This window comes from Cherax quadricarinatus, chromosome 91, assembly GCF_038502225.1.
Source record: "Cherax quadricarinatus isolate ZL_2023a chromosome 91, ASM3850222v1, whole genome shotgun sequence".
NCBI classification, from domain to species: Eukaryota; Metazoa; Arthropoda; class Malacostraca; order Decapoda; family Parastacidae; genus Cherax; species Cherax quadricarinatus.
Genome location: NC_091382.1, coordinates 4631296 through 4643676, shown reverse-complemented (window position 1 = coordinate 4643676; position 12381 = coordinate 4631296). Strand labels below are relative to the sequence as shown.

The following is a 12381-nucleotide window of genomic DNA, read 5'->3' as shown; positions in this document are numbered from 1 at the left end:
GTAATTGACACCTCTAACTTAGACTATGATGAAGAACTACATGACTTGGTGACTCTTGACCACTTGGACGCAACCAACATTAATATTAATGAATCTTTGGATGACCATAAGAGACAAACTACTTCAATGTGTGAGTAACTTTTCAGACGTCTTTACTGATATGCCATGTGTTACCTCCACGGTAGTCCATAAGATTGACTTAGTGACAGACAATCCTATCAAACGGAAATTATACCCAGTTCCAGTTCACCTTAGGGATGCATTTGACCGAGAGGTAGACAAATTATTAAAACTAAAGATCATTGAACCTTCAGTATCTGCATATTGTTCACCAGTAGTCATGGTTAAGAAGGAGGATAATTCATATAGACTTGCTATTGACTTCAGAGGCCTTAATGCTATAACTCGGTGGGATGCTGAGCCTATGCCCTTAATAGATAGCGATCTACACAAATTTTATGACTCTTCCTTCTTTTCAGAGATTGATATTGCGCAGGCATATTATCAAGTAATGTTAGATCCTTCTTCTAAGCAGTACACCGCTTTTCCTACACACCAAGGACTGATGCAATATAGAACTATGCCCTTCGGTTTGGTAACTGCCTGTGCTACTTAAGTGAAACTGATGAGAAAGGTCTTGGGTAATATGCCAAATGTTTCAGTTTATTTTGATAACATTTACGTAATGACATCTACGTGGGGCGAACATATCCAAACATTAACATCAGTTTTGCGTACGTTACGCTCAAATGGCCTCACTGCCAAGCCAAAGAAATGCTTCCTTGGGTATAACAAGATTAGATATCTTGGACTGATACTTTCTAATAACTCTCTGCAGCCTCTCCCCAGTAAGATCAAAGCTTTATTAGAATTTAAATTCCCCAAAACCAAGAAGCTCATGCGTAGCTTTCTTGGTTCTGTAAATTTTTATGCACGGTTTATCCCGAATCTTGCAGATCTTACAGGCATCTTATCGGACTTCCTTAAAAAGTCTGTGAAGGAACCTCTTGAACTTTCCGACGTAGCTCGGGAAAAGTTTAATGAGATTAAAAGTATCTTTTCGAAAGACCCTATACTTAAGATTCCAGATATTAATAAAACATTTTGTTTGAGAACTGATGCCTCCAATACTGGCTTAGGTGCGGTGTTACTACAATACCATGATGGTACTCCCTTCCCTGTAGGCTTCCTAAGCCGGAAACTCCTTCCTGCAGAAACAAGATACTCCACAATAGAAAAGGAATGTTTAGCCCTTGTGTGGGGTATCTCCAAACTTAAGTTTTATTTGCTGGGAAAAGAATTCATTTTAGAAACGGACCAGAAACCTTTGATATACCTAGAAACTTTTAAGGGAACCAACAGTCGCCTCTTGAGGTGGACATTGGCACTCCAGGCTTTTAAGTTCCATATTGTGTATATCAATGGTTCATCCAATTATTTCTCTGACTGGTTAAGTCGTGACAGTCAGTAGAAGATTTGTTGCCTTACGCGACTTCCACATGTTAGAACTTTTTCCTCGCCTATTCTTCTTATACTCCTTGACTATAAGTCTTGGTATGGGGGAGTGTGAGGGAAAAGTTCAATAGATAGGAGTAGCAATATAGTAACAATAGTTTCATTACCGGCTACTAGTTAAGGTAGGATAAGTCACGCTCCCGCCATTCTTCCCCCGCCCCGAAAGTGATAGTTTCATTGCCGGCTATTAGTTAAGGTAGGGTAAGTCACGCTCCCGTTTCTCCCGCCTTTTCTCCCCCACCCCTAAAGTGATAGTTTGATTGCCGGCTGCTTGTTAACATAGGGTCAGTCTAGCTCCTGCTATCCCTTCCCCTCCCTCTTCCACCCCACCCCCCCTCGAAAGGTGACGTGTGGGGCTCTGGTCAAACAGTAAATCACTCGACTCGCAGCTCCCAACACTACTGTAAGTACATGCCTGCCTTGTATTCTAGTGGATTTATTGGTTAAAAGCTTCACTTTTGACCAATAATAAACTTAGTCCTTTCAGTCTTGCTCTAGGTTGACTGTTGTAATAATCACCATGTCTTTTGAGTATTGTACACTGCCATGGAGAGTGATCATTTAAGCAGTGGGTAACCTGTCTATCTTTTCAGCTTGGATGACAGTGAGGGTCACCTGTCAATCAACGAGAAGAACAGGAGAAGGACTAACGTCCAGAGACTTCCCCATTTTGCATTTAAGTACCTGTGCACCTGTATGAAATTGCAGGACATAACCCCACATCATTGCAGTGGTAAAGAACCTGCTTTCCTGTCATCGGGAGAGATTACTCACTGGTATACTGTGAAGAACTAGCCAGTGGATGGTCACCAACACCTGCAACCCCCCCCCCCCCCCCCCCGACCCCATCATCAGCAACGGCTACGATTTCAACAACAGTGTCACCAACACCAGACACCCCTGTAGATATTAGCGTTGAGTTCAAATGTTATTTTATTCATTTCATTTTTCATTTTTCTTTCAAATAGGATATACCTTTCATGTTTTATGTTTGATTTAATAAATAATTAAGTGTTCATCTTTGTGAATTATTTCTTTTTCTATTCATTAATTTTCCTGAAGAGGAGCCAGCCTGAGTAATACTGTCTGAAGTTGTTACAGGGCTGAGTAAGCCTTCACAGGTGACCAGAACTGAGCAGCATAGTCTAAATGAAGCCTAATCAAGGATATATAGAGTTGAACAACAACCTGAGGACTTCTATTATTTATACTTCTAGATATGAAGCCAAGAATTCTGTTAGCTTTATTGTGAACACTAATGCACTGTTGTCTTGATTTTAGATTACTGCTAACCAGAACTCCTAAATCCTAAATGTGTGGTGTGAATATAATGCAGAGAATTCGTAGTTTGGAAGTTAGGAGGTGCGGGATTACCAAAACTGTTGTCCAGAGGGTTGAAGAAGGGTTGTTGAGGTGGTTCGGACATGTAGAGAGAATGGAGCAAAACAGAGTGACTTCAAGAGTGTATCAGTCTGTAGTAGAAGGAAGGCGGGGTAGGGGTCGGCCTAGGAAAGGTTGGAGGGAGGGGGTAAAGGAGGTTTTGTGTGCAAGGGGCTTGGACTTCCAGCAGGCATGCGTGAGCGTGTTTGATAGAAGTGAATGGAGACAAATGGTTTTTAATACTTGACGTGCTGTTGGAGTGTGAGCAAAGCAACATTTATGAAGGGGTTCAGGGAAACCGGCAGGCCGGACTTGAGTCCTGGAGATGTGAAGTACAGTGCCTGCACTCTGAAGGAGGGGTGTTAATGTTGCAGTTTAAAAACTGTAGTGTAGAGCACCCTTCTGGCAAGACAGTGATGGAGTGAATGATGGTGAAATTTTTTCTTTTTCGGGCCACCCTGCCTTGGTGGGAATCGGCCAGTGTGATAATAAATAAAAATATTATTTAGTTTATATGTGGCATGGTTATTTACCTGTCCAACATTTAGAACTTTGCATTTGTCTATATTAAACTACATCTGCCACTTCTCCGACCATTGCATCAGTCTATTCAAATCATCCTGGAGTGCTCTAGTGTCCTCATTAGAATGAATTGGACGGCCTATTTTGGCGTCATCAGAAAATTTGCTCGTCTCTATTTATTCCCTCATCTATGTCGTTTATGTAAATTGTGAACAACGGGCCCAACACTGATCCCTGAGGAGCACCACTTGTGACGTGCCCCCATTCTGATTTCTCCCCATTTATGCAAACACTCTGCTGTCTATTTGTCAGCCATGCCTCTACCCAGGAAAAAATTTCTCCTATCCCGTGTGCCTTAAGTTTCCTCAATAGCCTCTGGTGTGGAACTCTATCGAAAGCAGTCACTGGGTCAATGTGGCATGCTGACATAATCATAACAAACACAGCTGTTTACTGCATTGGTATATTTTAACCCTTTCAGGGCCCAGAGGTCAAATCTCAAAGTGTACACCAGGGTCCAAGAATTTTTTGAAAAAAAAAAAAAAATTCTTACAGAATTAAAGATAATAATTTTCTGTAGGTAATAAAACTAAACAAAAATTTTCGATCATTAGTTACCAAGATACAGAGGCATGAAGTTCACCCTCAATGATCTGGTGGCAGCAATATCGGCTACTTCCGCAAAGTCGCATTATTTTATAAAACATGTCAACAAACTGGAGAAAAAGTAGTAAAAAGGGGGTATCAGTTATGAAGAGAGGCTAATGGATCTGAATCTCAACACTGTTCACTCTGAATCTCAACACTGGTGAACAGAACAACCAGGGGGTATGACAATATACTTAATACTCATAGGAAATGATAAGGTGGACAGGGACAGGCTGTTGGGAGAGGAGAAAAACAGGTACTTGGTGACAAAGCTGAAGGGCTTTAGTTAGCCACAGGGATGTCAACATATTTCTTCATTCTCAGAGTAGACAGGAAATGGAATGATCTCGATGAAAAGTACTGGAAGCAGGCTAAGCACAGTTTTAAGAACAGGAATGTACAATTATACAACAAAACTGTTCTTAAACACTACTGATATATAGAAAAAAAAAAGCTCACTGCCATGAAAGGCTCATAGAATACTATACACAAATCCTCTTTGATAAAACAGAAAATATCATGGCAACTCGCTTCAACTTACCCATCACAAGCTGCAGCCGTCTGCAAAAGAGACTCTACGTGTGTGAGCAAATGAGAGTAAAGGGTGAGATGGAATGGGTCAGGAGATGTTGAGGATTCTGTGCCTTCTTGAGCAGGTAAGAGACGATCGATTGCACTCGACACGCATTCAGAGACATGGTCACATGTAGCATCAACAGCCAGGCTTACAAGGGTGTTGGTCAGAAGCCCTCCAGTCTTCTCATCGTCACTGCACCAGCTGAAGTATGGCATTTTGTTTAATGAGCAGAGACATAGGAGGGAAGACAGAATTAGAGTAAAGATGTGAAGATTTTTTAAAGATAAGAGAAGGGTAGAAGGAATATTGCAAGTAGGAGAAGGAAAAGAAGAGTGGAGGTAAATACAGCAAAAGTAAAGAGAATAAAAAAAGAGGAAGGGGAGGGAATAGGAAGAGAAGGGTAAAAGAGGAAAGGGTTAAGGAAAAAGGAAGAAATTTCTAAAATAACTTAATAAAATATTTTTAATTATTCAGCAATGGAATGAAATTAATAGTAACATTCATAGAATAAATTAATCCATAGTAACTAACGAATATAGCACAAGATCCAAGCACGTAAGTGTAATAAACATTGGTCAATTGTACAACTGAACCAACCTGGAGAAAAGAGAACAAAAGATAATAAAGGAGTACAGTATATTTCAACTGACCACCGAAGAGAATTTCAGCAAAGGTTGAAACATATTGTAATCCTCTTATTTTTTATTCTATTTTCTCCACGTGAGTTCATTTGTGCCATAACACATGATATTAGACTAGAAAGGTATTGAGTGTGGTCACCTATGAAGTGTAACATACCCTGCCAGATCTGTTGCAAATGTGACAAGGGTATGCATGACGTGCTTTAGTGAAAAGTTGATGGTGAAGGCAGGCTGAGCCGAAAGAGTTGACACATGACCCATTACAACGCCTGACACGTAAGTCTCTCCTGGAAGGACATCTCCACTCATGCTGTTTCTCTGTAACAAGAACAATTATACATTTACAATATATGGCAATCACCAATTAATTCAACCTATTCTTAATTACTTTTATTACAATCACTGCAAAGCACTAAACCCAAAAGGGGTTATATAGTGCCTAGGGAATAGGAGGAAATTAGGTTTCATCCAAGGAGGGGATGGAAGCTCCAATGCCTTAGATCAAGAACCCCCTCACCAGCATCAGGGCTCCCTTGAAAGGATATACTTGTAGTTTACAAAATACCTTGATCTTGGTTAAGGTCTTAATTGCCTTGCTCTCAATTAAGCTTTTCATCAATGAATTACCCCAAAAAATAAAAAAATGTAGGAGTTGACTACCCTGACCTGTTGGCTGCATTTACAGGCCTGACTTTACCTTTGTTCACGTCATATTTACTATATTCACAATTATGTTTTGCCTTTTTTCAGTGATCAAGATATTAACCCGTAAACGGTCCAAACGTATATATACGTTTTTTCAACATTTGAATGTAAAAAAAGTAGATCTTCTTTTTGTTTTTTTATACATTTGAAAATGTGAAAAAAACTTTGATCTATTTTTTTTTTATATTTAAAAATATGTAAAAAAAAAAAAAAAACAAAGATCTACTTTTGTAGCACTACACATGTGAACGTAGATCTGCTTGGACCATTTACGGGTTAAAATTGAAAAATTATGGAAAAAATGTTTTCTTACTGAAAAATAGTGCAAAATTCTGGCAACAGTTTGATGTAATCAGCTTGTTTATCATATTTCTAGTCATGCTTTTCATTAAACGTATTTTTTTTTGTTCTGCTGTCAGCAAAAATACATGTTGGTAATTAGGAGTTGTCTTTTTTTTTTCCTCCTAAAATTACGATTTTTATGATTATTTCATTGTAAATATTCTACATGGCAACTTGTGTGCTGGCTAGTGTGAGGAGAGCATACAGTAAGTCCGTCAGTAGCTGGCAGGCTGTAGAGAAGATAAGAGTGGTGTAGCACGCTGAACGGTGGCGTGCGATTTCCCTAAAGTTTCACACACACAAAAATAAAAAACATCTCGGTAGTAAGTTATTGACATTCTAATCCATTTTTTTCATTAAATATTCATTGGATTGTCATGATTTTTGCAGATGTTACTGAGGAATGATGGTTCTACAAACACCCAGAGAAGATTTGCCATATTGTGAACAGCTTTTTGTTAATGATTTTTTCCTCTAAAAAACAGCAAAAAAACTAATTTCAACATTTTTTTTATGGAATCTACTGACATTATCGCTAAAATGCTCTGGGTCATTATTAACCCAGCCTTTATCTTTCATCTAATGTCAACTAGAGCATTGTGCATCTTCCCAATTTAGTAGAAATTGTAAAGCCCTAGGATCCATAAAATTGTCCAAAAATATTTTTTTTTCTAACTTGAAGGCTAACAGTCAAAACAAACACAGCCTATATGTTTGTTTTTTTTAAGCTGCTTAATCCACTGTCAAAATCCCAGTGAAATCTGATAAAAAAAAAAAAATGTTGGTGATTATGCTCGCCCCTCCCTTAATCAACCCCATTTCTTCTTTTTCTGGTGTGAAAAAACTAAAATAGTAGCCACTCTTTGATTTTTTGCATGCTGGTGAAGAACCCACAAAGTAACATCAGAGTCAAGTTTCAATGAAGATACCTTAATACTGAAAGCTAAACATGTGTTCCCATGTTAGCAGCAGAAAAATTAACATGTCTAAAATGAAGACACAAACAAGCTCAAGTAATGCTACTGATATATCTATTGTGATTTTTGAGTTTTCTTACTCCTGCAGGTGCAAGCATATCAGCAAGACACTGGGTTCATTAAACTTAGTAGAGTTGAATGTTAATAAACAGTTTAAATTCAATTCTTGCCTTGATAGGGAGCCAACGCAGCTCATACAAATAGGGACTGGTGGGAAACCTAGTTGGGAGTGAAAATACAAGTTTAGCTGCACATTTCAGCAGATGGAGCAAGCCCTAATGATTGCAATCAATGGAAGATAGCTTAAAATTAAATAACAATGAACAGTATTATAGGGATTACAATCATAATTCACTGCTGAGCACAATCAATAGTGCCAAATATCAACACTTCTCTCCTAACGAAGGAAACTGCTATATGCTCAATATCTGGCTTCCATCACTACACCCTACAATGATCAGTTCAACAGTATCCTCTTACAACATTAACGCTACTTGTATAGTACTATGAAGTACATTTATAAGATAACATTTATTTGGTTAGCAAAGAAGAGTCGAAGCTAGTGACAAAGGTGTGGTTCAGAGGAGAGGCGACTAAGTTACCCTCTCACAGTGACATGGTTTTGTTTTATTATCCTCTGCTGTGCTCACTTGAATTGCAAATAAATAATGAAATATAAATACTGTAATGACGAAAGTCATAAACATTACAATATGTCAGTAGTAGGTGAAAAGGAAAAAATTATTTGAGTTTTCTATTTTTAGTACCTACCTAAAGACAGTGGTCTTAATTCATACCGGCCTAAATGAATTTCAAAAACATTAACTTCTTGAAGAGACTGAAGTGGTCTTAATTCATATTTGTCAAAAAATCAAATGCACAAAGAGAACATATAACAGTCAAAAGGACATCATACAATTATTTTTTAAATTAAAGCCTTGTACTGTATAATTAAGTGGCTCAAATTATTCTTTAGTAGTATGCATTCAAGTTATTTAAGAGATTAATGCAGTATAGTAGCTAGTCATCTTACATCACAGATGTTACAGTACTCACCCATGCACGTGCTGCTGGAAAATCAGTCATGTTATTTGCATTCCAGTTGTCAAGTGCAGTTTTGAGTGGGGCAGGCAGGGCTGCTCGAGTAAGGCATGGAGGGTGTGGACCTGCACGAGGTACATGGCCCCCAGACACTGCTAACACTGAACAATAGGCATCCAAGGCCTCTGGAGGTAACCTGCTACCTTCCTCAAGAACACTGTTCATTTGCTGCAAAAGGCTCCATCTGCAGAGATTTGAAACATAATTCAGTTTGTTTAATTAAGTCAAATACTGTACAATAAAATATTGTGCACATATACATATTAGCATGTTACTTGTACAACTCAAATTACAGAAATTTACATTTTTATAAATATTGCACTTTACATGATTAAGGGAAAACTTCCCTTCAGTAATTAGTCTTATATCTATTTTGTGAAGGGATTCGGGGAAACTGGGAAGTACAATGCCTGCACTTTAAAGGAGGGGTTTGGGATACTGGCAGTTTGGAGGGACATATAAACTGTCGTATCTGAGTGCCTCTGCAAAGACAGTGATTATATAAGTGATGGTGCAAGTGTTGAATGATGAAATTTTCTTTCTTTCTTTTTGGGTCACCCTGCCTCAGTGGGAGACGACCGAAGTGTTATGGAAAAAAAAAATTCAATGTGCTGGAAATGCTATACCTTGTAGCACAAGCTAGAGCTTGTATTAAAGTCAAAAGACCAGAAATGGGAAGTTGATCTGCAGATATATCCAAAGCTCTGAGAAGATCTGCACCTTCACAGGAGCGGAGATCAACATCACCCTTCTGACAAGCATCATCAAGAGTCACTTGAAGACGTGCTAACACTGTATCCAGCATGTAGAGGTCAGAGAATGCTGGCAGTTGCTCAGAGCTCGTAAGTGGTGAACCCACCATTGAAGCATAGCTCTGGGAAAATAAAACAATTAAAATGCAGCTTAAGTAAATGACTACCATAAATAAATAAATCACTTAGAAAATATGAATCTTAAATGAAATACCTATTTACAATTAAAATTTAGGTATGTATTTACACCTGAATATTTAGGACAAAGTTGGAAATTTGCTTTAACTAATGTATTATGTTTGGCTACATTTAGAATGCAATTTCCTTAGTGATCCTAACTTTGTTTCTGTACTGTACTCATATAGAGCCAGCAATACCAACACATTAACACTATATTCAAATAGATTTATTCACACAGATTCAAATGCAAAAATTATTTACATCAGTTAATAGCAAATTAAGACGCAGACAGACAGACAAAGTCAGTCGAGTCAAGTGGGTGGAGTGTAATGTGGGTTGGGCAGGTGTTTTCGTTTGTGGGTCTGGGTTTGGGTTTAAGGGGGACCTGCCTAGTGTTGGCCACCTGGCCTGCTGCAATATTTCTTTTTTCTTGTGCTCTTATGAGTGAGAGGCATTGGTGCTGAGCAGGCTTTTGGCTTCAGCTCTCTCGGTGCCCTGGTGATGGACCAGGTGCTTCATCTCTCTCGGTGCCCTGGTGATGGACCAGGTGCTTCAGCTCCCTCGGTGCCCTGGCGATGGACCAGGTGCTTCAGCTCCCTCGGTGCCCTGGCGATGGACCAGGTGCTTCAGCTCCCTCGGTGCCCTGGCGATGGACCAGGTGCTTCAGCTCCCTCGGTGCCCTGGCGATGGACCAGGTGCTTCAGCTCCCTCGGTGCCCTGGCGATGGACCAGGTGCTTCAGCTCCCTCGGTGCCCTGGTGATGGACCAGGTGCTTCAGCTCCCTCGGTGCCCTGGCGATGGACCAGGTGCTTCAGCTCCCTCGGTGCTCTGGCGATGGACCAGGTGCTTCATCTCCCTCGATGCTCTGGCGATGGACCAGGTGCTTCAGCTCCCTCGGTGCCCTGGCGATGGACCATGTGCTTCAGCTCCCTCGGTGCCCTGGTGATGGACCAGGTGCTTCATCTCCCTCGGGGCCCTGGTGATGGACCAGGTGCTTCAGCTCCCTCAGTGCCCTGGTGACGGACCAGGTGCTTCAGCTCCCTCGGTGCCCTGGTGATGGACAAGGTGCTTCAGCTCCCTCGGTGCCCTGGTGATGGACCAGGTGCTTCAGCTCCCTTGGTGCCCTGGTGATTCAGCTCCCTCGGTGTCCTGGTGATGTACCAGGTGCTTCAGCTCCCTTGGTGCCCTGGTGATGGACCAGGTGCTTCAGTACCCTGGTGATGGACCAGGTATTTCAGCTCACTCAGTACCCTCTTTAATAGTGCCCGGGTTATCAGAACTTATTCCATGGATGGAGTAGCACGTGGTTTTGTTTGTGGGTCTGGGTTTAAGGGGGACCTGCCTAGTGCGGGCCGGTTGGCTTGCTGCAGTGTTCCTTCTTTCTGTATTCTATGAGTGAGAGGGGATGGATTTGAGCGGGACTTGCACATTGATGGGGAGAAGGGGTTGTTGGGGCTTGTTGCTTGGGTGGCTCTGGGGATGGGTTGGGCAAATATTTTTGTTGGTGGGTTGGTTCTGACATGGACCTGCCAAGTTTGGGCTAGTAGGCCTGTTGCAGTGTTCCTCATTTATGTTCTTATGTTCTTAATTAATAAAGGGGATGTAAACAACGTGCTAAAAATATCTAACAGACAGGACTGGCAGCAATGGCTTTAAATTGGAAAAATTCAGATTCAGGAACTATACAGGAAAGCACTGGTTTGGTAACAGAGCTGTGGATAAGTGGAACAAACTCCCGAATACCGTCACAGACGCTAAAACTTCGTTTAGTTTTAAAAATAGATTGGATAAATACGCGAGTAGGTGTGGGTTGGACCTGACTAGCTTGTGCTACTAGGTCAAATGCTCCTCCCTTAAGCGACATGTCTGACCTCACTAGGTCAAGGCACTGGCTTAAGCCAGTGGGAGAACTGGACCTGCCTCGCATAGACCAGTAGGCCTGTTGCAGTGTTCCTTCTTTCTTATGTTAAGTCAAGTCACACACACACACACACACACACACACACACACACACAAAACCATTCAGATAGTGCTTTTAGTTTTGCAAGGCCTTTTTCATGAGCACACACATGCATCTGCAAATATATGCCCTATTTTTTAAACTTACCTTACTCAAGGAAGTGATGAGGTGATTGGCAACCTTAAGATCATGTTTCAGATTGCACATGGTTTTAGCAACAGATTTCAATAAGGCATCTGCTTTCTGAGTGGTCAAGCTTTGGCGTACTAGTCCATCCTGAAATCGAAGATAAATACTGCATACAAGTATAAACTGTTGAATCTTCCACCCTTTACTTCATCCTGCCATCAAAACCCACTTTTAAATATTGTATTAGATTTTTTCAAACAATCTGAAAAGGAATTCCCTCAAACCTAAAACTGTAATACTGTTGATAGAACTGTCGACAATATGTTAGGTTAAAGGACAAGTGCAACTAACGCAACATTGAATTGTGGCAATATTTTGCTCTCCAGAGTTTGACGAAGCTCCTGGAGAGCAAAACGTTGCCAAAATAAAATGTCGCATCAATTGCACATGTTCTTTTACCTAACACACCTAAGACTATTGGATCATTTTATGGCTTCACCAGTGTGTTTTGGCAACAGTGATATATATTCACACCATTATATTTTTTCCTGTCTACTGACCTTCCACCCTACTTGATATTTGTAGGGAGAGGCAATATCATAGCTTTTAATCCTATCCCAATAATTTCCACCACTTACTTTGAAACTCCTGTATTAAGTCTGTCTCAACTGTGTAACTTCAGTTTGTATCATTTATTTACTAGATACTCATTCTGATGAGCAAGTTCCAACCATGTTCTCAATACTTAGTCATCCCCAGACTGGAAGACTTGGTATCAACAGTAGTCATTTTTCTGAATTTTCTATTAAGGCAAAATTCAAAGTAACAAAATCTTTACTGTGGTATTAAGACTATGCTTCAAATCCCAATAATTATTTTTACTGGGAGTAGACTTGTCAGCAGATGGGTTTATGAATGATGAGGTTAACAATAGAACTGATGCAGGAAAAAA

General features: G+C 40.3%; 1 protein-coding gene across 10 annotated transcripts in view; it reads right to left on the bottom strand.

Moving 5' to 3' along the window:
- Window positions 1-12381, bottom strand: part of poe (E3 ubiquitin-protein ligase-like protein poe) — a 166094-nt gene that overhangs the window by 119530 nt on the left and 34183 nt on the right. For 7 of the 10 annotated variants that reach the window (XM_053800041.2, XM_053800042.2, XM_053800043.2 and 4 more), the window contains exons 19-23: window positions 11448-11576; window positions 9035-9282; window positions 8364-8592; window positions 5423-5601; window positions 4607-4843 (exon numbers count right to left, since the gene is read on the bottom strand). In XM_053800041.2, coding sequence (XP_053656016.2) covers window positions 4607-4843; window positions 5423-5601; window positions 8364-8592; window positions 9035-9282; window positions 11448-11576 — 1022 coding nt within the window. The remainder of the gene's footprint in view (window positions 1-4606; window positions 4844-5422; window positions 5602-8363; window positions 8593-9034; window positions 9283-11447; window positions 11577-12381) is intronic. The other 3 variants (XM_053800046.2, XM_053800047.2, XM_053800049.2) reach the window with 1 other exon arrangement.